This window comes from Meles meles, chromosome 7, assembly GCF_922984935.1.
Source record: "Meles meles chromosome 7, mMelMel3.1 paternal haplotype, whole genome shotgun sequence".
Lineage (NCBI taxonomy): Eukaryota > Metazoa > Chordata > Mammalia > Carnivora > Mustelidae > Meles > Meles meles.
The window spans coordinates 143,556,156-143,582,770 of NC_060072.1; the positions used below are offsets into that span (position 1 = coordinate 143,556,156).

At 51.1% G+C, this 26,615-nt stretch overlaps 1 protein-coding gene across 2 annotated transcripts in view; it reads right to left on the reverse strand.

Annotated features, from left to right (window-relative positions):
• Positions 1-19,752: 19,752 nt before the first annotated feature.
• The window catches only part of TAF3 (TATA-box binding protein associated factor 3), a 170,085-nt gene continuing 163,222 nt past the window's right edge, over positions 19,753-26,615 (reverse strand). Inside the window, exons 5-8 of one of the 2 annotated variants that reach the window (XR_006819758.1) lie at positions 25,691-25,946; positions 22,654-22,760; positions 21,324-21,894; positions 19,753-19,875 (exon numbers count right to left, since the gene is read on the reverse strand). Coding sequence is in view for 1 of the 2 variants with exons in the window: in XM_046013706.1 (XP_045869662.1) it covers positions 21,780-21,894; positions 22,654-22,760; positions 25,691-25,946 (478 nt within the window). In the remaining variant the exon portion in view is untranslated. Of the gene's footprint in view, positions 19,876-19,936; positions 21,895-22,653; positions 22,761-25,690; positions 25,947-26,615 lie in introns of those variants that run through there. The other variant, XM_046013706.1, reaches the window with a different exon arrangement.

A 26,615-nucleotide genomic window follows, 5' to 3' on the forward strand; every position in this document is an offset into this window, starting at 1 on the left:
AAGTCCCTCTGCGCCACCCCTGCGCCACCGGCGGGCCGCCTGGTCCCCTGCGCGCGCCTGCGACCCGCGGCCCGGTTGCGGCCGGTCTGGCGGCCCCGCTGCCCCGTCCCTTTTCTGCTGACGCGGGCACTTGCTCGACTCCAGGTCTGAAGGGACGCTGGGGTCAGGGACTGGGAAATCTGACCGCCCGCCCCGCTCCCCCATCGCCCCAATACCACTTCAGCAAAGGGAGGCTAAATTTAAGCAAAATCGGACACGGAAGACGCTCGGGCTTCAAAGCACTTAATGAAAATGTACTGATTTTCAGTTTAATGGCCAGACAGAGCAGGATTCAGGGAGATCCCAGCTGGGCATTGCTTGCTGTTGTGATGGACTGGGGGGGGGGGGGGCTGCTGCTAATTAGGGATACAAGGGCCAGTTCTTTCAGGAGGGTTGGGGGCGATTTGATGGTGGGGGTGGCGTGGGGGTGAAGAAAAGAGAGAATTTATCCCGAGAAGCAAACAGTGGGCGGAAAGGCACTGGCCGCTCCGTCAGACGCTGGAGATTTATTCTTGGTTCGTGGGCACCAGCCCGGCCCATTGGAAAGAGGTTGCTTTAATGAAGCAACAAGTCGCTTTCGGAATTTCAGAAGCAACCACTCCGCTCCCTGGTTTGCAATTCAGGTCTCGGTGGTGTGTGTACACCCGAGTGTGCAGAGCACAGAAACACCCTCCATTATTCACACCTGGAGCATCCCCGCCAGAAGGCAAGGACCCAGCTCTCTGTCACCCAGTCACCCTGGGGGGGGGGTCCTCCCCATTGCCTGCACCCCTCCCACACATCCCCCACTGCTGGCTTCCCTGACTCCTTTTCCCTTTCCCTGCAGCACCTACCACCGGCTTCTTAACCCCTTAACCCTGGACCAGCTGGTCATCCATCCTTCCCTGGGCTAGGATACAGAGGCCGAAGCTGCTAGAGAAATGTTCCGAGGCTCCTGGGCCTGGGGACAGAGCTGGGTTTGGGATTCTCCCCGGAGCAATCAAGACATCCCAACTGGCACCAGCATCAACGGCTTTCAATCCTGTGGCATGTTGGGCCACATTCCTACAGCTGAGGCATTTGATTGGATTTTAAATATAAAAGGAAGTCACTGGGCCTGTGGAGATAGAAGATGGATCTGTAAATGACTAATGATAATAGAAACACTGTGTCCCAGATCTCTGCGATGGCCGCGGAGATAGGAAGTTCACCTGTTGGATAAAGAAAAAGGAGACCCTGTAGGGAGAAGTAATCGCTGGCAGAATCTCCAATCTTTCTAAGAATGTGTGGCCACTTACGGTTGTTCTAAGCAAGACTGTATGTTTAGTCTTCCAGGTTTTCCACATCCCATTTCTTTCCCCTAAAACACAGGTAATATTTTTCTTTCTGCCTACCAGTCCTCAGCATCATCCCACTTTCAATTTTTCTACCTTCCAGGATAGTCCCTCAGATTGGTTTAGTTCTTGTCCGTGCTCTAACAGAGGAGAACACTCAATATTAACCTGGGTTTTAAAGTCCTACTCCTTCAGGGCGCCTGGGTGGCTCAGTTGGTTAAGCGACTGCCTTCCGCTCAGGTCACGATCTTGGGGTTCCGGGATCGAGTCCCCCATCGGGCTCCCTGCTGAGCAGGGAGTCTGCTTCTCCCTCTGACCCTCCCCCCTTTCCTTCTCTCTCTCAAATAAATAAAATCTTTTTTTTTTAAGTTCTAATCTTTCAATTCCACCCACTGGGCGTTGTTTTATTATAAATGTGTAGAATGGGGGGATTGGAAGGGTACAAAGGAGTCTAGGGTGAGAAAAACCAGTTCTTTCATTTTTCTTTTCTTTTTTTTTTTCTAACAGAACATTTTTATTAAACTCAGCTTTTAGGGCTGTGACTTTGCCTATGTTTCCATGACTGCTGGGTGGGGGGAGTGGGGGTGGGCGGTACAGGACTGCCTAGTAGGGTGGGGGTCTGGGTGGTGTGGAACCATGGACACTGCAAATGAAAGTTTCACAAAGCAGTGACTGGAAATTTAAAAAAAAATCAGACCTATTCCACCCAGGCGCCCTAAATAAATAGCCCCGTTTGCAAATTCCTATCAATTATTACGTGATGGGAAAAAATCCTATCTGAAAATAAAGCACGTGGACGTGGAGAATTTTAATTAAATCTTACTGTGGATATAATAACATGGAAGTGATTTTTCATTCGGCGCTTGCCTGCTCACCAGTGTTTTATGGCGTTTTCTTGCCTCTGACTTTATTTTAAAATATTAGACGAGGTGGAGAATTATAAACGACTCTTTCCTTATCTGTACTGCTCACATATCCAGGATCAGAGGAGCTGATTAAGAAAGAAGTCAGAGGCAACGTTGGATTCATAATGATTTGGAATAATGAATCCTTATCTCTGCTTTCCAGATTATCTGCCTTTCAGCTCCCAATGTTTTGTTACATGGGATAATTTATTGCATCTAATACATCACAATGAATCTGATGGTAGAAAGTGATGGCCAGCGTTGTGAAAAGGGGGCCCTTATTTTTTATCCTGGGGTAATGAAACTGCTTTTTGCAGTTTTTAATTGGGAAAATATAAGGTAGATCTGATAAAAAAAAAAAAAAAAGAGCTGGGTATAATCTTGCCTGCTCGTGCCTTACCACGCGGCTCTTTAATTAGTGTGTCAATTTCAGGCTGAAATTAACAAGATCGACCTGAAACCAGCGCTTAGTTTCTCCCCAGCCCCAAGATCCTAATTTTTAACATGATTTATTTTTATGAAAAAGGAGATAATTAATCACAAACACTGACTAAAGCACAGAGCCAAGATAAAATGCCATTTGCATCTTTATATAGAAAGATACCAATAACGTTAATTTTTTTGAGATTTCCTGCCTCCTCACCATCTCTTGCCCCCACACAGCTCCTACCCTGAGCGCTGCCCACTCCAGCCCCATTCCAAGTAAACAAGGAAAAAAAAAAATCAATTCCAGGTTTCTCTTATTCTTTGCTCTCTTTTTAAAAGTACATATATATTTATTTATATATTCAGCCCCTCTGGCTTTGTCTGTCAACACATGCAGAATGTGCATAGGGTTTTTCCCCCCCAGAGCGGAGTGGTGGATGGATCTGCCTGTTCTCCCAGATCCCCCCTGTACCTACCCTCATCATCTTCCCTCCATTTTAGAGTTGGAAAGAAGAGGACACACATCTCATTTAATGGTTAATTAGTTACGATAATTGGCATTTTTGTTTCTTTTGTATTTTGCCCTAACGCCAAAGGAACAAACGCCATCTAAATGCAACAGGCTTTAGTCTCTGCCTCTTTCAAGATGGATTTCAGAATCCCAGGCTACACCCGGAGTCCCTTCCCAACATCTAACACTAGCAACCTCCCGGCTTCAGGAAGTAGAAGGGGCAGGAGTCACTGGTAATTTGCTCTTTAAGCTTGAGCTTGTTGATTACTTTCTGGTTGCTTGGATTAAACAATCGTTGCAAATATGCAAACCAGTGAGAGGAGATTCATACATATTCGCTCTCCAATTGTTCCTCCTGACGTCAGATCATAATTTCCTGGTAATTGGATGGCTTGTATCCGAATAACGTTCATCTGTGAAATTCTCTACGTTTCTCTAGGTTGCAGTAGATTTTTCTACTGGGAGGTGGGGGGGGCGGGGCAGGATTTTACTTATTTATTTTTTAAGATTCTTTTCAGTTCACCCTCGTCCTGTTGTCTCCCTTCCTCCCCCAACTTGGGGACCTTTACTTTTGAAGTGTGACAACGTGGTTTGTTTCCCAGGATTGTCATTTCCCAGACAGTTCTAGAGTGGGTTGAAGAATGCGGAACACGGGTGGTCAAGATGACGGACGGACGCAGGGTTGCGGTTGGGGCAGAACCAGGGGCGAGGTTCTGTAGAGCCAAATCCACTTTTCCTCTGCTTAGACCTACAAGAGCCCTGGTCAGTAACCCCCCTCCCACCATTCGGCTCTCCTCTCCTGGGATCATGCTAGGTTCCCAGCTATCTGGAGTTCTAGGGCCAATTCCTGATGGGGTCCCACACTCCAAAGCAAAGGAGGAATCCAGACCATTACAGATTTTTAAAACTTGGATCTTGATAATAAAGACACTTTCAGGTTTTAGGTGGTAGTAGAGAGGGAGAGACCCGATTTTCTGGGAATACTCTCTTCTTATCTTTCTGTTCACCCTACTTACTTCAGTGGCTTTCAGATGTCTAGTTCCAATTTTGTATTAAATATCGCATGACTTCCCTCTCCTGCCTCTCTCTTCCTTTTCCTCTCCTTCTCTTCTTCACCCCTGCCCCTTCTCTCTTTTCCTCTCTTCCTCTCTTCCCTCTCTTTAGGACACATCACTCCAAGAATTTCAAGTATCAATTATAAGTCATATTAATTTCTCAGCCCCAACCAGTGAAGTGCGGATGATCTGATAGGAGTATAAAAACGGTGCTTCCCTAGATGAAACAGACCAATGGAGCCTACTGGGCCATTTCCCATGCCCAGATGAACATTCAATTTTCCAGCATTATCTCCACACTTAAACTCGCGTGCTCCGTTTCTGTGCCAAGATAAATTTGCATAATATTTGCAGCTGTAATTAGCTGATGAGCATCTCGCAGCCTCCCCCTTTTGTCTCTCTCTGCATTTGGCCTTCCACTCATGCCACATTTGATCTTTAATATTACAGGATTCCCGATAGAGGATTGCATATCTTATCTCCTCGGCTCCAAAATCTTTTAAGAAGGAGGGAGAAAGGGAGAGAGGGGGTTTGGGGAAAAGCGTGAGTGAGGAGAATGAAGCTTCACTAATCAGAGTTTGAACAGGTTTCGATGGGAAGAAGTTAGAGGGAGCGACGGAACGAATAAGAGAAATGGAGAATTATGGTGGCTGGGGGGCTGGGGGTTGGGGAGAGGTAGGGCCAGCCTCTTGGAAGGGGGAGAGTCTGGAGTCGGAGGGTTATTACTCGAAGAATTGGGGAGTGGGGTTACTGGGGGCTGCGTTGGAGATCTGGAATATGGCTGGTGTTGGGGGATAATGGCAAGTGGTCAGCCTCAACTCTGTGGCCCTTCCTCCCTTCTGGGGAAAAAAAAACGGGGTCCCTGCCGGTGCTCTAAGGAAGGCGCTCAGTCCGGCAGCTCCCCTGAAGCAGAAACTGGAACTTTTGAAACCAGGCGACTCTCTTTATCTGCTCATCTGGTCGGCTCCCCTTAATAGCACAGGGCTCCTGAATCTTTAATACGCCACACCATTGCATTCTGCCCATTGCTGTTTATAAGAAATACCCCCCCCCCCCAACCCACTCCAGGAAAGAAGGACAAGAAAGAGAAGAGAGAGAGAGAGGGAAGGGAAAAGCAGGAAGACACAGGGTCTAGAAAGAGGAGACAGGGGAGTCGATCCTGGCACACAGAAGTGGAGCCAAGCCATCCAAGTGGCCCCCAGCCCCCTCCCGCTGGTTACTGCTGGGCTGCGTTTCTCCAGTGAGGTTTTCTGACCTGGGGGGCGGCGGGGTGGGAGGGAAGGCGGATTAGAGGAACCACTGGTTGAATGAGTATTTGTGGGAATCCTGAGGGGTAGAGAGAGAAGGGAAAGGAAAGAGGGAGAAGGAGGAAAAAAAGAAGACGAGAAAGAGTCGGTTTTCATGCCAATCATTGGAACAAATAGCTGACATTTAGCGTTTACACCCGCCCTGGCGGCGCCCTGGCGCTCCGGGGACCCGGAACCGGGCTAAAATGTCCCGAAAGCCTTTGGAGAAAACGAGTTTCCAGCTATCAGGTTCTCCCCATCTCCCCCTGTCCGCAGGGCTTCGGTTTCAGGCTGGACTTGTCCAATGTCTGCGTTACCGCTGCGAGCTCCTAAAGGAGTGTCAAGGAGGCAAATATCAAATAGCGCCGGGGTCAGGGCGGTTTAGTTCACCGCGCGGGGCGCTCGGGGCTGGAAACTTGTGTGGGACGCGCAGGGGAGGGAGGCTGGGCGGGCGGCCGCAGGGCGGGGGGGGGGGGGGCCTGGGTGACCCGGAGCCCCAGGCCAGGTGGGCTGAGCGCACCGCCGCCCACCTCCTCGCCCTCCAAGGGCCAAGAAAGCTCTCAGTTGGAGAAAAGTTCCTTCAACTTGTTCTTTCTTTCTTTCTTTCTTTCCTTCTTTCTTTCGAAGAGGCCACTTTTCTGAAGTGAAGTTGAGAAGTTGGGCTCTGGTCCCGGCCCTGTCCGTGTGTGCCTTCGGTCATTGTTACTAGCTCAAGGCCTCGGTTTCCCCACCTGCTGATTGAGGGGCGTTGGTCAAGCTGATGGCCAAGGTCCCTTCCTGCTGGGAAACAAAAGAGCAGGCTGTGGGCCCAGGGCGGTTCGTCGCGAGTGAGGAGGCCTCGGCGACTGGCTCTGCTGCCCCGAGGCCCCTGGGGACCCTGGTACCGCCCCCAGCCTGGCCCCCAGGCGCTGGCCAGACAGACTTCCAGAAGTGGGAGCCCGCACCCTCCACTCCAGCACTGCGGGGCTCCCGCAGGCCCCAGAGCTCGGTGGCCGCGAAGGCGGTGGCTCTCCTGGGGTCACCGTCCAGCTTCCCCTCCCGCAGCCCACCCGCGCGCGGTCCCTCCTCCGGGGCTTGCGGCTCTGAAGTGCTTCGGAAGGAGAACATCGCTGTGGGACGGGGAGGGGGGTGGGGAGCGGCCTGAGTTTGCGCCCCAAACTCCTGACTCCCGCGCCACAGCGGAGGTCCCGGCAGAAGCAGCCTCTGGGCGGAGAGCGGGGACCGCGCGGGGTTAGAGATCGATTAACCGAGGCCCGCGTGCCGTTTATGGTGTCTTTTCCCTTTATTTTTGACTGGGTTTCGGCGCGGGGGAGGGGTGCGGGTAGGGGTGGAGGTGGCGGGCGGTGCGCCGCCCGTGCGCGGGGTCTGCGTGCCCCGGGCGCTTCAGCCGGGTCTGCCCCGGGGCGGGGTGGGGGGTCACGGGTGGGGCGGGGGATGCGGCGGATTCTGCGCCTTATTTTCCCCCACGCTGAGTCAGAGACGGAGTGCAGGCAGCAGGCAGCCGCCTGAGGTTGCTTCGAAGGCTGCTGCTCAGGCCCCTGGGCTGGGACCCCCGGTCCGCACCGTCCCACCCGCCCCCCAGCGCTCAGCTCCCCAGATCCCCCTCCTCGCGCGCGGCTGGGGGTGCGTCCCAGGTGGAGCGCCAGGCCCCGGGCCTCTCGTCGGGGGGCGCCTGAGACTGCGGATGGGGGGGTCTGGGGCGCCAGGCCGGAGGGGTCGCGGGGTGCGGGACAAGATGGGGGGTCCAGGAGGACACAAGTGCGAGGTGCCTTGAGGCTGGGGAAGGGGGCTTGTCTTCCTAAATAACCCTCTTTGGGGAGTCTTTCCCTTCCCTCGGTGCAATTCTCAATGATAGTCATGAAGACTAATCACGAGGCTACTTTTCTCCTTCTTTCTCAAATTAAAAAAAAAAAAAAAAAAAAAAAGAGGAAAAAAAAATACCACCCGACTCCACTAGCGTTCGGGTTCCGGAGAAATTCTCAAATAGAGCAGTGTAATTTCTCAGTTGATTTTGATTGACATACTGTCCCTGGGATCATGTGTTAATCCCTTCTTCACTCAAGCCTTTTCATAACTCATTTCTCTCTTGCTAGATGGGGGCTCTGATGGTTACCGAGGCAACGACGATAGCGCTAAGCTATTTCCCTCTCTGCAAGGAGACCATTATTCCGCATGCATAGGCCATTTGCAGCAGAGGTCGTCACAAAGTCATTCACGACACAGCACACGTTTATTAAACTTTTATTCTCCTTTTCCCCCCAACACAGAAACTAGTTTGCACTTGTGGCGGGGGGTGGCATTGTCCTGCTCCGCGCTGGCAGCGACTGCCCAGGGAGCATGGGCCCCACATGGACAATCGTGTGCGCGGCACCCGCCAGCCTGCCCGCGCTGGGGTCAGAGGTCTCCCCGCATCCCCTTCGGTACCCGGGATCTTCTCAGACACCACCTCCGGGACCTGGAGGGTAAGAAACAGGAGCAACATCTCAAGTGCAGAGGGGAACGGGCTTCCCCGCGGGCCACCTACACCGCCAGCCCTGGTGAACCGAGGCTCCTTCTCCGCGCGCCTTGATGAACAGGCACCTTGTGTCCCCTCTGGGCAACACCCCTTTCTCCTCTCCAGCCTGGGCGCTGCCTCCGCCCGGGGTGCCTGCCCACCCTGGTTCCAGAGGAGCCCCGTGCAGGAAGCACAGGGGGCTTGGGTTTCTTTTCCCATTTTGGCCCTGGAAAAGGGCCTGCTGTTGGCGCACGTTCCTGCCCCGGTGTCCCTCCAGTGGGGGGGGGGGGCGCTGGGGAATGCACGGACTTGGTTCTCAGTCTTCTCCCGCGGGGGCCTGGGGTGGGGCTGGTGGGTGGGCTGAGCCAAAGACTCGAAGACTCGGGCATCTGGGCCAGTCATTCAAGGACACAGCCTGGAGCCGGGTGCAGGTTCCAGCAAGCATGGCAAACCTTCTGTCCCCAAACTGGAAGGCAGCGCACAACCAAGGGCAGTTTAGGAAGGCCACCGATAGCCAGTGCCTCGGTTTCCCTCGTCTTCTCCCAATTCCTCCCTCTCTCCTTTCCTTCCTTTTTCTTTGCTTTCAGCCTCCCAGCCTTTGTTTTTTTTTCTTTTTTCTTTTCCTTGTAATGGGAGCAGGGGACCCACTGGGGCCCTAGGGCGGGAGTCTCGGGTTCCAGAGGGACCCCGCCAGCCTCCTGCCGCAGGGACTGCCTTCTTGTGCTCCTACAGCCCCCAGAGCGCCTGCTTCTGCCATCCCAAGCCTCTGCCCTGAGCCTGCCCCAGCCCCCAAGCAGGGGGCCACTCCCATCGCCCCCCACCCCCTACTGGTTGGGATGGTGTCACAGCAGAGTTCGCAGGGACAGACGAGTGCCAGGGTAAAGGTCAGGGGCTGGGCTCCTAGGTCAGCAGGTGCAAGCTGCTCCAAGGGGCTCCAAGAGTCAACCTCTCTCCCCAAGCCTGGGGTTGCCTGACGGTCTGTGTCCACCAGCAGGCGGTGATGAAGGCCAGAGAGGGTGCCCTCAGAAGGGGGCCCCCTATTCGTGTCCCGTTTCTAGAGTGTGGTGATTTTGTGGTGATCCACTCCACAGAAGTGGCTTTGTCTGTCTCGGGAGGAAGGCACCTGGCTCAAGGCCAACCAGCACCAAATGATTGTGGGGGGGGGGGTGTCCTCACAGCCCATCAACAGCACCCCCACTCTAGGGATGGTGGGACCCCTAGTGCAAGGGAGACCCTGGATAGTAGCCGAGGAGGGTGCCTTTCTCCGCAAGCCAGCAGGCTTTTCCAGCTGTCCGTCCGCTCCATACCCGCACACCTCCTGCAGGAACATAATCTAGAGGAATGAGCCCTCATTCCAGCCTGCCTTCGGCCAGGCCTTCCCAAACGGGTGTCAGGATGCTGGCCTCTAGAGCAGTCTGACCGAAGCAGGGCAGCAGGTTGGAGAGGGGACGTGGGGCATGGGTGGGGAGCCCGTGTGGACGAGATCCTGAGTGTGGATGTGTGTCCAATTCCGGCTGCGGGGAGAGGGCTGAGGGCAGGAGGAAGCAGAAAGACGTCCCGCCTCTGCACTGCGAGGGTCAGAGGTCAGCTCACCAGTACCTTCCGGACTGTGCCGGGAGGAGGGCAGGGCGGTCTCAGACCCGGGTCTGACCCGGGTCCGGGTGAGTGTGGGAGCTGGGCATTCGAGGAGCCCTGGGAGAACGGCCACAGATCTCGGGGCACAGGGGGCGGCCTCACAGGAGCTGCAAGCCGCGGGCCAGTTTATGGTGAGTGGGGAGGACACGGTGTCGGAGGCCCCGGGAGCCTTCAGGGACGGCCTGCTTTGGGGCTGACAAGCCTGTCGCCCTTGGTTTAAAGGCAGCACCTGTCACACAACTCACCCCCCAACTGAGCTATCTTGGGGGAAACTGCTGGGAAGCCTGTTCCGGGAGACAGCCTGGGAGACAGATTTTATTATCATAAAATAATAATAATAGCATCCAGCCCAACGTCTGTGGGCTCCAAGACATGCTCATTAAATGCCCAGAACAGCCTCTGAGCTAAGAGGTCTGTCCCTTCTGTACAGGTGACACGGTCGCCTGGCCCGACCCCGGCTCTTGTCACCGCTCGGCGGACTTGCTTCTGTCCTGCCAGACCTCAGCGTAGGAGGCCCACAGACGTGTGAGTGTGTCTTTTCATCCACGTTTCCCTCCTCCCTTCCTTCGACATCGTGTTCTCCGAGTGAACACCTCGCTGAGCTCTGAGACTACAAAGTGGGCGACTTCCTCTGGCAGAAACTCGGACGGGCAGAGCGGCAAGAGAGACAAGCCAACAGACCCTTAGAGAAGCAGTCAACACTCCGGCAAGTGTGTGACACGTTGGCATGTGAGCCCAGGGGACGAAGGCCCGGGAGCGTCTCCCAGTGCTTGCCACACTGGCAGCACTTGACCTGGGTCTCAGGGGATGCCTGGGAGCTCGTGGGGCAGAGCACGCGGCAAAGGCCATTCCAGAAAGGAACGGGCAAGTTCAGTGGCACAGGGTTGAGGAAGGGGACCCGGAACATCAATAAACGAAGAAATGTGGCCTGCCCCCCAGGGGAGGAGAGAAGGGACAGGGGCCTGGGCACGTGGCCGTGAAGGGCCTTGAAGTTCAAGCTTTATGCTGTGGGCCCTGGGGAGGGGAGGGGGGTAGTCTTTAAGCTGAGACAATCAGGGAGGAAAGTCACAGAATCTCCACGCCCCTCTGCTGGGTCGCTCCCTCCCTTCTCTCCGACGCACACCTGGAATGAGAGCGTCGGCCTCCGGAGTTGCAGCTGCAGGAGCGGAGTGGGTTTGTTTCTCCAAATGCTTGGGCCACAAGCTCCGGTTTCTCTATGTGCTGCTTCCTTCTGTGCAAGCGTTCCCGGGACAGCGGTCCCCGAGGCGCTCTGACCATCCCACCACTGCCCCCTGGATGAACCAAAGGCCGGGAGGGGAGCGGTGACCCCACGGAGAAGCCCCCGCAGCGCCCGGGTGGCGGAGGGAGAGGGACAAGCGGGCGGGCTCTGGAATAGGTGGCAGGTATGTACAAAGCCTCGTGCTAATTGATGGGCTCGCCGTACATCATCCTAGATAAAGGACCCCCGCGCGGTAAACGCGGAGGTTTGGAACGTCCTGATCTGGCTGTGTTAACAAGAAGATAACAGAAGAGCAAGATATGTTTGTTGCGCTGCCTATAGATAAACCCAATAGGTCTTTGTTAACTTCTCACGACTGACGGCCCACCACTAACCATGATAAATAATCCCGGAACAGGCAACTTCATTTAAAGTGCCGGGCGTGGGGCCCCAATTTTTAGCTCTTTGGAGTGAGGGGGAAGCATTTTCTGCGCATGAGGACACAGACGTCACTGCGTGTCAGTACTCGACTTTCTCTAAATAATGTTCAAGCATCCGCGAGAGCTGGACAGCAAGGTGCTCCTTGACAGGTGTTGGGGGGGCTGGGTTCGGGTCCCCTGAAACCCCGGCAAGTCTGAGGAACGGGATTTCTCAGACGCGTCTTCCACAGAAGGGCAGATCGATGCAGATGTTTTTCTAGGAGCTACGAACAGGTGAAAACCTGCTTTTCGATACTCAGCAGGAACACGGTGGCTGAGATGCTCCAGCCCGTGACTCGTTGGAAGTTGTGAAATCTTATCCCAAACTGAAAGCAGCCTAAGAATTTATTTTCAGAGTCCGAGGGGGTACATTTTATCACTATCTTTAAGCCTGTCCTGCTGGTGTTCATCGTTGTGTTAACTAGATGGGCCCACAAGTCACGGTTTGCCCAGAACTCACCCAAAGCCAAAGCCTCTGAGTACATTGAAGGCAGCTGTTTCCTAAATCCCGTTACAAAGAGATGGAACTCTTGAGCGGTGGCCGAGAAATTATCCTGCCACTGTTATCTTTAATGCAATCTTTTAAAAGAGGGCAATCATTTTTTTACTAAAAACATCATCTGAATTTTATCTTGGCTAAAATGCTGGGTTTGACCTGAGCGCCTAATCTTCCCCAACCTGTGGACTAATCCATTTTGATGGCGGGAACGATACTGGCTCTCGGAAGTTAACCAGATTTGCCACCGGTAAATGGAGGTCCTGGATGAGATGGTGTTTCAGTTAATAAAAAGAATATTACAAGGAATTCATCCTTAATGTAGAAAAATTGCTATTTGCAAAAGCCACAGGTGAAATGTGTCCCAAAGTACAAGGGAAAGCTTTCCCGTTTCTTCTTCTTCTTTTTCTTTTTCTTTTTTTACTGTGTCACAACTAAGAGCTATTGTAATTCAGTTCCCATCTTGGTGCTAAGAGAAAGCTCTGGCTGGATTCTCTCTTTGGGGCAGTGCCATCCTGAAAGCAAGAGATTTGATTCCGTAGACTCCCTGGAACCGCAAGTTCACATCCCAGAGGGGCTGGGCTCAACCCTTCCTCCTTCCCAGGCAATAAATAGCGTGGAAACCAGGTTATCGACGTGGCCAACTTTCAGGAAAGACCTTGAAACCGGAGCCACGGTGGACCTGGGTGATCACGTGGTGCTTTCCATTTCCCGTGGGGGTTTGACTGCGAGGTGGCCCGCCTGAAACTCTCACACGGATCCCAGGAGATAATTCAACTGGGTCGTTAACAGAAGTCCGTTTAGAAGGGTGCAATGGGCCGCGGAGGGAGCCGTCTCTGCTTACGCTTGCGTGAAGCCATTGGGTGGCTCTATCAGATTAGGTGTGAGAGGGACAGGGGAATCTGGAGTGTTTACTTTCACGTTCACTGTTCGGCTGCATTTCCATAGCGCCTTAATATTTCAGCACGTATTTGTATTCCCAATTAGTGGGTTGGCTTGGGCACAACATGATTCATGTTTCTTTCTTTTTCCTTTTTCTTTTCTACCTTCCTTCCTTCCTTTCTTTTTCTTTTTTTTTTTTTTTTTTTTTGGCTCCAGGATCTAATGCCCTCACCTGAGTCCAAATAATCAAGTTACTGAAATTCTAGCACTTTTCAGCCCGTGTGGCTTCTTTACGTAAGGTGCACTGTTTCCGTTCGTCCTTGCACACCCCGTCTGCCCAACTGCTGACATGACTCCTCTTCACACGAAAGCCCAGCTTTTCTCAGGGGGCAGGGAAAGAATCAGACCCTGCCAGCGAGGACCAGGGAAGGCGGGAGGGAGGTTTGTTTGTTTTAGTGACACGAGCTGTCATCACGTCTGAAAAGGGACTGGGGAGCCAGCTCACCTGGACCTTTCCTTGCTATAGCTCCAAACCTCTTCTTTTTCCTCTGCTCTTTGAGGACGACAGTAACCCAACTAAGCAACGGGAGTTTGCAGACTCTCATCTTGCTCCCGAGTGCATGGCACCCGCCAGCATGGTAGTCCGTTTTGTGGGAATTCTGTGTTTGTAAACTGCGTAACTGCCAACACTCGACACCAGTATAGAGGTAAGTATGAAGCCTTGGGAGGTATACGTCCTAATGACACGGTGTGTTTCTGTATGGGCGTCCTTCGGATGAATCTATGCCCGCAGACTGTGATACGCCTCTCAGAGACAAAGTGGGCAGTGGACAATGGGACCCAGGACTTGGGAAAGACGGTGAACAGCCTCTCAGGGCAGAAATCTCATCTATTTCCAAACCCGGTCAGGATTTCAGCTGCATTAAATCCCTGTATTGTCCGTGACCACAAACTGAAACACGGGCCAGCTCTGTTTCGGTGGTCTGGTAAGCTGGAGCCCTCTGAGGGGCCCTGGTATTTTGCAATCAGTGAGTGGACCTACTCTATTATTTTTAGGGATTGAAAACAAAGTTCGGTGACCATGATTTGCACGTTAAAAATGCTTGAAAAAATAACTCGCCGTCCAGGAAATGAAGTGGATGCTAAAATATATTGTTTATACTCCAGCTCCTAGAGGTGACCGAGCCCATGGAAGCAGCACAGGCTGAATGTGTGTACGTGAACGAGTACAACCCGTGTTCCTATGAATGGTTCAATCGACGCGGCACAACATTCTCACCGAAGTCTAATACACACCCCTGACAGCTGAGGCTCTGTACGTAGGTTGGGAGTCCTGGAGACACAAGGATGTACTTAACGGAGAATTGTTAGCAAGTTGAGAACAAACTCTTCAGCTTGTCTGTTTCCATTTTATCCACAATAAGCAATATCCATGCTTCCTTTTTGTTTTAACCAGACTTTTGCAATTCAAGATGCTGTCTGTGCAGGGGTCAGCACACTCAGTCCACCCGGCCTGGCCGCGGGCGTTCTGCCTGCTGGAGGAGCGTCCTTCTGCTCTTCTTTGTAAAACCTGGTCTTGCAAGAGGTAGACAATCTGAAAAGGATAGCTTCTGTGCCTCCTATTTTTTTTTTAAGATTTTATTTATTAATTGGACAGAGGGAGACATAGCGAGAGCAGGAACACAAGTAGGGGGGATGGGAGAGGGAGAAGCAGGCTCCCCACTGAGCAGAGAGCCCAATGCTGGGCTCGATCCCATGACCCTGGGATCATGACTTGAGCCAAAGGCAGATGCTTAACCCACTGAGCCACCCAGGCGCCCCTGCACCTACTTTTTGTATCTTATTTGATTTCTTTTTTACTTTAGGCCTATTCTATTATTTCTTTCTTTACTTATCTATTTATTTTAAAAGGTTTTATTTGGGAGAGACAGATAGCAAGAAAGAGCACAAGCTGAGAGGAGAGGACTTGATCCCCGGACGCTGAGATCATGACCTGAGCCGAAGGCAGATGCTTGACCGACTGAGCCATCCAGGCACCCCATTCTTTGTGACTTTAAAACACACCAGTAGTTTCCAGTTGGGTTCTGTTACACGACACACACTTCCCCTCACCTCTGGATTTGACATCCTAACAGGCATTGGAGAGATCTCGCGTGTCACTGCCTTTTAGACAGAACTTATAATGCTTCAAATCTCAAGCAGAGCACGTTAGAGCAGCAAACGTATACGGATCGCACAGAATGTCTGTTTCAAAACGGACGTGCGAGGTCATCCTGTAGTTAGAGAGCGTGGCTGTGACCACAGTGTCCTCACGCACGGGGAAGGCTGGAACCGCAGCGCGGGGGCCAGGAACAGCGACGCCTGTGGATGTTCTAGAACTGCCCCCATGCCGTCGGCAGGTACCGGCCACCTGGGGTCACTTAACTTTCAAGGAGTTAAAACGAAATGAAGCAAGTAATCCAGTTTCTTGGCTGGTGTGGCTCCATTTCAAGTGCCGAGAGGCCCCATGGCCATGGCGGCCGCACTGGACAGTGCAGAAATTATGGAGCGTGTCCATCGTCGCAGAAAATTCTGCTCGGCGGCCTGAGCCCCGAGACCGTGCTGTGGCTCTGGAATCCCGCAGCTTCTGCAACAAGCCCAGGAGGCTGCAGGGGTAGCTCCGCCACGAGAGGGCGCCCCGGAAATCGGTGCATCCCTGCCCCGGGACCGCCCTGCTCCCGTGAGAAATCTCTCCTTTCAGGGGTGAGTTGGGTGTCCTTATCTGACAGGTTTCTGACACGTTTGCTGTACGGAAGCCTGAGGTTGTTCAAGAACGGGCTGCTGAACCTCAGTGAGCTGATAACGGCATGTCCTCCGTGGTTTACTGTTCTGGTTAGTGCCTCGAGATCGTTTAGTGAAGAATTGGAAAATGCCAGTTCCCAAACAGCTGAGTTTTGAATCGCGGCCTGTTGACATTGTTTGGGCAGCCCTGCGGTTGGAGGCACCGGGGCCTGGGACGGTGCACAGCTCTGCTTCCACTCTCTGCCTCTGTTCACCGGAGCGGTGACCTGAAAGTCGAGCTGCGTGCCCATCCTGGAGGAGGACGCCGGGAGGGAGTCTCTCTCTCCTGGTGATCGTCCACGTCCAGTAATCAAATCACTCGATAAGAAAATTGCCTAGTTACTGCCTTGTCCACTTTTCAAACCTCGATCGTCATATCGAGGTCCCTCCTTTGGTGGGTGGGGTGTCGAAACCCACAGTCTGAGGCTTGTAGAAAAGCCAGAATTCACAGAGCACCGAAAAATTACAGAAAGAACAAGACAGTACAGACTGATGGAGGAAGCTGAAGAGAGAAGCCGCGGCGGGTCCCGGAGCCGGCGCTTACCGCGCTCACCGCGTGCGGTGGTGCAGGATTTCGTTCACGTTCACAACTATCCCAAGCAGGCGTTCTCCCTCTCTTCTCTACAGAGAAGGAAACTGAGATTTAGAGACGTGGCTTGTTCAAGCCCATTCAGCAGTTGAGCAACAGAGCCAGGATTCAAATCCAGGTTCTGACTTAAAAAAATAGAAAAAAAGGGGCGCCTGGGTGGCTCAGTGGTTTGAGCCGCTGCTTTCGGCTCAGGTCATGATCTCAGGGTCCTGGGATCGAGTCCCGCGTCAGGCTCTCTGCTCGGCAGGGAGCCTGCTTCCCTCTCACTCTCTTTGCCTGCCTCTCTGCCTACTTGTGATCTCTCTCTGTCAAATAAATAAAATCTTAAAAAAAAAAAAGAAAAAAAAAGAAGAAAAAAATAGAAAAAAAGAAAAAAGAGAAAGTGTGCTCTTGGCGGCTCTCATGCTAGATTCCTTAACATTCAGTTTAAACGTCTCAACGGAATTTGAAGAGAAGATGCGCAGAGCAGAAAGCATCGGTTCAATGTGAAGCTCATCAGAAACAGCCACCTCGGTGGGGACGGTCGGTCAACGGCGAGCGGGACTGGTCATCTGATCGTGAACTTCCCGCTGGGAGCCTTTTCGAGGTGCAGAACACGTTTCCCACGTGACCGCCGGTGACCGCTCGCCAGAGCACCGGGCCGTGTCTCCCTTCCCCTGTGCACCCCGCGCAGTTGCTCGCATGGTGTGCTGCCTGGAGAGGGCGCGGGCGAAGACCTTCGTGAGAGGTGTTAGGAGAGGGTAAGTGTAAGACGTCCTGGGCCTGTTGTTTTTCTCGTGAATGTTGCGGGTAGCTACGTCAAAACTCACAGAAGAGAGGAAAAGTGAGGAACTGGGTTATTCAGAAATCCATGTACAGAGAGTTCACTTTCTCAAAGCTAGCGAAAGACGTTTAACCAACATTCCAAACAGAGGGACCCTTGGGTGACTCAGTCGGTTAAGCGTCTGTCTTTGTCTTGGTCATGATCCTGGGTGCTCGGGATTGAGCCCCGTGTCGGGCTCCCTCTTCGGTGCGGAGCCTGCTTCTCCCTCTGCCCTCACCCTGTTCATGCTCTCTCTCTTTTCCCCCCTCTCTCTCTCAAATAAATGAATGAAGCCTTAAAAGAAAGAAAAAAGAAAGAATCGGAACACAACCTGGTGACATCTTTGGACTCCTTACCCTCTGGTAAGTACTTCCATAGTCCTACGTGAGAACTAGAAGCAGCACCAATGTCTTCTTCAAAGCACTTAACCTGGGAACAGCTCCTTGACAGACAGACCAATGGTATTTTTCAGGTTTGTATCATTTTGCCTAAGATTGTAAACATTCCATTAGTGAAAAATAAGACCCAACTCAAAACCCTGGCAAAACTTCCAAAGTTTACCAAAATACTGACGAGGTTGCCAGGATACAACAGGAAATTGTTGTTTAGGGCAAGGTACCGAAAAGATGCTGCTGCTGTTGTGTTGTGTTTTTTTTGGAGGGAGAGGGAGGGAGAAGCAGGCTCCCCACTGAGCAGGAAACCTGACGTGGGGCTCGATCCCAGGCCCCTGGGCCGAAGGCAGCTGCTTCACCTATGGAGCCCCCCAGGTGCCCCAGGTGCTGCTTCCGTTCTGAAAGCCTCACACATTGAAATCTCGTGGCGCGCGCGTGCGCGCGCGCGCGCGCGCGCGTGTGTGTGTGTGTGTGTGTGTGTGTGTTCACCTCAGGTCAGCTCTGCCGGTTCCTGCAGTAATGGACCCACATGCTAAGTTTTTAAACCTTCGGTTGTAAACACAAGCATTTCAAAGCGTAAAGCTCTATTCACATGGAGACCCCCTGCCAGTCTCGGGGGAATGAAGGGGTGTGCACAGAACCAGGGCAGAAGAACAGCACGGAAGGTTCTCCGGGTCCGATGAAATACACGGTAACACGCGGCGTGTCGCGGCAGGAGGCCAGAGGACGGAAGCAACTCGCGAGCCTCACAAGCCGGAGCCGGGGATGCCGGACTGGGCTCTCACCCGTTTTCGGCACTGGCATGGGGGGGTGCCTGGCAGATACTGCCCCGACAGACGGGAGCGTTCACGACTGTTCTACAGGAGGCCGGCGGCCGGCGTGTCCCAGCTGGAGGGTGGTTGATCGCAGGCGTTCTAGTAACTCACAGCCCAACCGAATGTTGCGTTGAAATGACACTGAGGATGCGCTGTTTCGCTGTCCCTCTGAAGGCCTCTAATTTCCGGCGTCGTCCACCGGCCTGCACGCATGGATTAGCAGTTACTTTATACTTTTTAGCTACGACGAATGCAAGATTCTCAAAGAAATCCTTTCCTTGTGGAACGGCTGATTGCACCGCGGAGCCCTCACTCAGGACGTGATCTGTCTCGTCTTCCGTCGACTTTGAGACTTAAACCTTCTAAGGGAAACGGCTGTGATCTAAAGAGACTGGCTGTAAAACTGTGTTGAAAACTTGGCCTGCGCGCCTTCCGTGAACTTCATTCATTCACATTCTTAGTGGCGACGTTGCCGTATCTCCGTGTTCATTTTAGACTTCAATTTGGTGAGTGCGCCTTTGTTCCATCGCCCTACTGAAAAGGGAACAAAGGCGGTCTAGGTGATACAGCGGAGTAAGGCACTGTATTTTCTCTCTCAAAAAACCCCGACAAAACCGGAATGCTCTGATAGCCGCTGATTGTCTTCGGGACACCAGCAACCACAAATTAGCTGCGGGAGAAAGAGCCTCCCTGTACTTGGCCGCGGACACCTTCAGAAGAGGGACCCCGTGTCGGTCACACACGGGAATGGCACTCTGCCGGCCACTAGGGCTCGGCACACCCATGATCTCATCACAAGCTTGTTTCCGGGGAGTGAGGGTGTCCCTCTGCCTCTTAAATGCCACGTCCTCCAAGAAGATCACTAGCCGGGATGTTGAGGCCCCCCGACACCAGGGAGGCTTCCACTGCTGCAGAGGGTAGACCCCTGCTGCCCCCCGTCCCCGGGCCCAGTTCTGTTCTCCTCTGTCCACAGTCAGAACCTGCTTTCTTCTTAAGGCTCGAGTCCCCTAAAGCTTCTTTCCAGATTCCATCAACTTTCCCAACGGGTGTTCCTCTGCCCTCTCATCCGGTACCGGCCTCCTCTTTGCCCATTTTGTTTGGCTTCATCTAGCAAAGCGAACCCCATCCGCTCGCTCTTGCCGTCTGTACTCTAAGCTCCACGTCTGTTGTCCTTCATACAACCCGATGGAGAACGCGACGTCCAGCCTTCTCACTCAGCTCTGGATCACAGGTATTTTCTTCTCAAATGCAACCCCCGTGCAGTTGCTGGCACTTCCCTCGGCCGGTACGCGGACGTGAGTCCGGCGGAGACTGAGACCACCAGGCTAAGTCACACAGGCCACGGGGCGGACAGAAGATGGTAACAGCTTTGGGTTTCGAGTGACCTGGACTGGATTCAACTCACTGACCTCGAGGTGAAAGGCTCTGTATTCCATTACTAATCCCTTGAGCTATCCAGCCCCCTGAAAATGATTCTTTGGTTTTATTATTGCAAAGGCCATTTATAAAATCATGAACTGGATTTAGGAAAGCAACCATGAAATAGCATGGGACAAGTGATTGAAATTCCTTCAATGTATTATGGGCTGAAGTCTCCTGACAGTAGGATTGGGTGGAAAGGTATACAAGCCACCTCCGTTCTCATTTCGGTGGTGTGACCGGCTCACTTAAACGTGGCAACTTTAGATCCACTGACCGTGCCTCAGGGAACTAAATCCTAAGTAAAGAAAATGGAAAAGCAAACTATGAAATAGCCAATAATCTTTATTTTGCACTTCCCCACCCCCCATCCCTCTCCAAAAAGCACTAATGGGTATATCTGTGCATGTGAAAATACTGTATAAAGTATTTAGGATGATCTCAAATGAATTAAACAAAACAAAACAAAAAACACATAGCTCAACATAGATGCTTCGTTTCTTTGTAGGGACAGAAACATTTTGGCTTCTAGAACAAGGAGGGCAGTGAAATACTGCACCCTGAAAAGGTCGGCTCCGTTTCCACTGATTTGCAATTTAACATTCATGGCAGAAAACCTCATTTCTCTAACCACATAATAAGTTTTAAAATATGACTAATTCATACACTAATATCAATTTACTTGGCATTAAAAAAATTCACAATTTCTATTAATATATTTGTATTAGGTTCAAAGCCCATATTCTAGCATTCAAGATATCCATTACACTGGCCCAAATTGGGATTATTTCAAAATCAAGTAAAAGTCCATATTTATTCCAAAGTTGCTAAAATATGCTAATAAAGTTAAATTTGATGTTTTACATTAAAAATAAAATATTTGGTTTATCTCTCAGACATCTATAACATATAATAAATAGTGGGCAGTATAGTAATATAATAAAGTTTTGTGATACCCTGAAATTTGATGAGATTTCTTTAAAAAAAAAATTCATAATATACTTCATTTCAGCCTTAAACCACAATCTCAATGAACAGATTTGCAGAAATAAAACAATATAAACACAAAATGCTACAGTATATATGTTTTTTTGTTTTTTGTTTTTGTTTTTGTTTTTTTTGTTTTGTTTTTTTTTTTTTTAACTTTTGGGGAATGTACATGTCCGTTTAGTAAGTTAAGTCAAAGAAACTTAAGAGATAACAAAACAATTTCAAATCATAAAGTACAGACTTAAATTGCCTTGTTGTCCTTCTGACGGCGAGGGCCCTCTCCCCCACAGCGTCCGGGGCCCAGCGCGGGCTCAACTCTAGGTAGGTTACTTGGAACTATGGCTCTGCGTCTAGCCTTCTTCGCGTATGTACAGCAGCCAATTACAGACATGGCTGAAATCACCGTGGATTTCAGAGAAAGCCAGAATTAAACACGATAAAAATTTAAAAAATAACTAGTTCATAAATATTTATTATTTACATGAGGGGAGATCTTCTAGTCGGGGATGGGGGGTTTTATACAAGCTGATGACATGTAGAAGCCGTGGGAGGAGCGCCACGGTCAGGTGCCACGGACGCAGAAACCACGTGCGAGTCAACAAAAATAATCTGCGCCAAAGCAAACAGGACATGATAGAAACCTTTTTCTTAAAAAATAGAAGGTATTTCACAAAAGCCTGAACATTTTACATGTTAGTACTAAAAACGGGGGTAGGGTGGGGAAGCATCATATATTTTCATCACAAAAATAGTTACCGGTGCTCCCGGTGAGTTTCTGTTCTCTCATGTGATTATCTTACTAGAGAGGGGGACGGGCTGCGGACTGTACAGAATAGCGGCGTCCGGGAGTGACAGTCGAGGCGGCTGACACATTGTCTTCTCAGCTAACACCTTAGCGAAAAGGCCCTGGAGAGAATAAAGAAAATCAGAAGGGAAGATGACGGTCTGTTTATTAATAATACTTGTCACTGGTCATAGAAAAGCGGGGGTGTGGCGGTCCTGGGCCACGGCTCGCCTGGAGTCCGTCTGCTGTCACGTGGCCTGGGCCGCCCAGGCCGGTCTGTCGCGGGGCCCGGTCCAGGGTGGACGCTGTGTTCTCGTCCTCGGGCTTCCGAGACCCGCTCTCTGCGGGAATGTGGGGTGCACGCGGGATGCCGGGCTGGCCCCAACTCCCCTCCGAGGCGCTGCCGCTCGTCCCCGCCGCGGGACATGTCAGTGTGCCCGGTGCTTTCGCTTTTTGTGCTTCTTATCCTTCTTCTTGTTGGCACACTTGGGGCAGAACCACTGCATTTCCTCCGGCGGTGCGGCCATTATTCCGACACAGGGCCTACGCGGGCAGGGGGAGAAAACATTTTGATCAACCGGCTTTATGTATATATCCTTTCCCTATGTGTGTCAGTAATTTTCATTAAGTAATTTCTAGGCCCATGGCCCACTTAGTGGCGTCCGGGCTGGGGAGCTCCAACGCAGGCAGCGCTGCTGCTGGGCATGTGGGTTACCGGGTTGCAGGGGGCCCTTGCGGAGGCCCTGCTGGGGGTCCGGCGGTCACTCGTCCTTTCAGCCAGAATGGGCCAGTTCTTCCGAGCAGTGGCCTGGTTTTTATCTTAGAGGTGTCCCATATCGTGCAACTGAATAGATTTCAATCTTTTTATATCTGATGTTCAAAGTGTAACATGGGGAGATTCTCTGTGTAAACTCTGGCAGTGATTCTTCAGTTTGGGGGCGCAGCTGGGAGAGGTATGAAAAGCAGACCAGCCATCTCGTCCCGCACCTCCCCAAAGGTCTACCAAGGGCTTCCCTCCATGCTACTGTCCAGTGCTGCCGCATGGAGAATGAGGGGAAAAAAAGGAAAGGGAAGCCTTACGGTTTGAGCTAAGCAAAATATGTGGAATTTAGGCTGAAGAACAACAGTCCAAAGGTTCTTGACTTTAGCCTTAACATTAATCCCATGTTAATCTTACTGTGATTCTGCTCCCCGCACTGCTCCTAGGACAATAGTGGAACTGCGAGCATGACCAGGATGGACAGCGGTCACCACTGTGCCCTGAAGAGCCCCCCGGGGGCCGGCCCTGCCCACAGTGCTCACCAGTGATACCAGTCATCACAGTCGTCACAGCCGATCATGGGACTCCCATCGTCGGGCTTGTTGCATCCGGGGCAGATCCATATCTGATTCCCCCACTCATCTCGGATCTGAGGGGGAACAGGCAGGCGGGAGTTGGGAGGGAGGAGGCAAAAACAGAGATGGAATGGGAAAGAAAGAACCAAAAAAAGGACAGGGTAAGAATGACTACCTTATCACTTTATCCCGTGAACCTCATAAACAAACAAGTTAAACTAAAAAGAGAGCCAGTGGTTTTAACCATTTACTGAAGTCATTCATGGTCGCCGTCATCACTACCCCAGGATCCCGTGAAAAAGAGAGCCACTAAGTACTCAGTGAGAAGATATTTCTGATGCGGCTTTTCAACTCTCTTTTGTAAGTCATAAAAACACAGCATTTTAGAACCAGTTCTATGAACTACATGACCGGCAGCCACTTTGCTCTAAAAGCCACCATAAGCATGTAGGTCGGTACCGATTCAGGCCATCATGGCAGTGGCCGCCTCGGCCACAGGCAGCCTGCTCGGTTACATCCACAGGCACGGCATTAATGTATGCAGCCCCGTGTGCACGTATCATCTCATTACTTATTAGCCAAGCCCTTCTCCTGAACTGGCTGATAAGATCAAGGATATGAAAGAGCTGTTACTAAGTAACTTTCCATTCCCTTTATGACATTTTCAACTAAAGCACAATCAACTAAAGGGCAAATAAAATAAGGGGTGCAGACGGCCAACGAGCTACCTGTTTTCACATCATTTGCTATAGACGTGCTGTGCTCTGGGATTTGCGTTCCTTAACTTGGCAGCTCCCAGCAAGAAGCACCCCGAATTAGGTCGCTTCCTCAAATCCCACATTAATAAAACCAATTTGGAAGAAACGAATCTATGACGGGCCTTCCAAAAACAGCAACGACGATGAGCTGATTTTCAAAGTTTCTACAGTAAAAAGGCCAAGAGTCTCATTCAGTTTATTTGGCAAGGAACAGTTGGTTTCTATGCTTTCAAACACGACACTGAGTAGATATTCAGAAAAGAACGGCTCTGTGTGTGATGGGCGTGCTGCGGACACAGATGCTTCATATATGAAAGCCTCCCAAAGAAACCGGGGCCGCTACGGCTCGGATTTAGCCCCCTCTATGTCTAAGGGCGGAGGACCACCGGTTCCCAGGTGCCAGCCATCCAGGTGTTGGACGCATCCAGCGTCCTGTGCCCTGAAGTGGCCATGCATGGCCAGCTGGGCTGCTGGGTGACCTCTCTGGAAATGAGAAGGCCGTGACTCTGTTGCTACACAAGAAACTGGCCCAGGATCCTTAATAACTAACATCCAGCCAGTGTACTGAGTTCTTTCCAACATCTTACTTTGTTTAGTCATCGTGAAAAAACCCTTGGATAGGGGACGGATGGGGAAACCGGAGCTTGGGGAACGTAAGTGACAACAGCAAAGTCCCACTATTAGGCAGTGGCATTTTTGCTTGCTAGCCCATGTTTGCCCCCAAATCACACATTTTGGTCTCTGTCTACAAATGTCTCTGAGCAGATAAAAGTTTTCCATCCGCGCTGCCTGCACCAATCAGATCCATCTCCAGGAGTTAGCCCAATCCGCTGGAGAATCACAAATTTTAGGTGGAACACACTGTATTGATCAGCTAGTCTAACATGAACCCCTCATTACAGAGGAAGCAATGGAGGGAGAAGAGGTAAAATATAAACTCTTTCCTGATCAACCAACCTTGCAGTGTTGCAGCGATGTGACCTCAACTTAAACACCCAGAACAACTGGTCCTTGAATGGGTCAATTTGATGATTATACCTTTTTTTTTTTTTTGAGGGGGAGAGTGTGCATGAGCAGAGAGGGACAGAGGGAGAGAGAAACTTAAGCAGTCTCCACATCCAGTGCAGAGCCTGAAGCGGGGCACGATCTCACGACCCTGAGACCACGACCTGAGCTGAAACCAAAGTCAGATCTTAACTGAGTCACCCAGGCGCCCCAATGATCACAGATTTTATCGCATCTTCTAATTTTGTCTTGAACTGCCAATTTAATATTTTTCTGTTAATTTTTCATGTCTTTATATCCTCTCTCAATACTTTTGAGATTTTCTTCTTATCCTTTATATCATCATAGTGCCTCATATGTATAATGATTTATTGACACTTCCTTCTAAAATGCCTTAAAGAGATAGAATATTTACCTGATTTATAAGCACCACCCTGAGTCCTACTTTCCAATCCTATCTATTCGGACCGGCCCGTGCCACCCGGAAGCTGACCACAGTTTACACATTTGGTGGTCCCAGCAGTATCTCACACAGAGTGCCTATATGGCCTGAAATCTTTCCGTTGTGTGTCTGTCACTCCACAGTGCCCAAGGGACCTATTTATAAAAACCTGTCATTACTAGATTGACTTCAGGGTTTGACTAAGCCCTGATACTGCTCAGGATGGGGAAAACACCTGAAAAGAGCCCCGTGACAACAGCGTGAATTCATTCAACAAGCCGGGCTTGACCATCTGCAGACGTGCTTCCGCACTCAAGCTCGTTTCCATACCATGCGAGCGCTGGTATATTCCAGACCTTTGCCAATAAATACCGTAATTAGCGATGTTACCCAGGAACAGCATCTGGCCCATAACATCTGTGCACATGATGTAACTTACACTCTGAAGTGAATAATTTAATTGCTTGATCAAGAAATTCAATGTGGGATTTAGATATCACTATTCATCCCTATATTTCTGCACTGACATTGTTGCATATATGTATAAAACAATATAAACTAAAGAAAAACAATGTTTTGATATTATTTATGGAGACTAAATCTGCAAACACCTTATATAATACTCTATGGCCCAGAGCTTGAAAATGCAGGGGAAAGTATCTTTTCAGTCGTAAAGAATCTCCTCCGAAATCCTGTAATGACATATGACACAGCTTTTTGGCTGAGAACATGCTCATGGTGGAAAAGTGAGCTCCTAGGTGCTCTTCCTCAACTGCTCCAGAAGGAAAAGGCAGCGTACCACGTAAGTGCTGACGGTCTCCGTGACCACACTTCGGACCGGCGCTTTGGATGTTCCGGCTCCCGAGACGGCTGGGGACGGGGCTGGCATCAGAGCGGGGGCCACGGCGGACTGCGTGAGGAGCGGTGAAGGCACCGGCGCGGGGGCGACATGCATGGGGACAGGGGCGGGGGCTGCGGCGGGTGGCGGGGTCTTGGGTCGACTCAGCGAAGGGGCTGGCTTAGCTTCAGGGGCTGGGACCACTTTGCTGATGACGCTGTCGATAAGAAAGAGAAAAGGAGAAGTCACAATGGGATAGTGGAGCCAAACCAGGCATTTAGAACATTATCACAAATAGCTTTCTTCTTTGAGGAGCAAAACATTCTTCCGCGTGAGCGTCCAGGGACAGTTATAGAGCTGGGGGTGCAAGGTCCCCACATTCCCCTCTCAACTTGGTCAGAGTCAGGCTTGCAGGGAAGGGTTAGTAGCAGGAGTGAGGGGCGTGACCCTGGGAGCGCTCCCTTCCTGCCGTTTCCAGCTGGCGGGTCTCTGTGTATCCCCATATACCAGACTCACGCGGTTGCAGACTTAGCTCAGGCTAAGATCTGGCACAGGCTAGCCCCGTGACCCCGGAGAAGTCATTTCAAAATGCTGTGCCTGAGCATCTGTACCAAGGTGGGTACCATCCTGGACACTTGGCAATTATCCCCTCAACCAGTCCTCCCAACAACTTCGAAGAAGTTACCACGATCCTGTTTCACAGACAAGGGAACAGGATTAGAGAAAGGAATGGGGGTACGTGGTTAACAGCCTTTGAATCAAAATCTGTTCGATTCCAAATTCTTTCTTCATTTTTAAAATAAGATTCCTTATTTGAAAGAAGAAAAGTTACATATTAATTTCAAGCAGAGAGATGACAGCATCACAGAGAGCTTAGGAAAGAGAG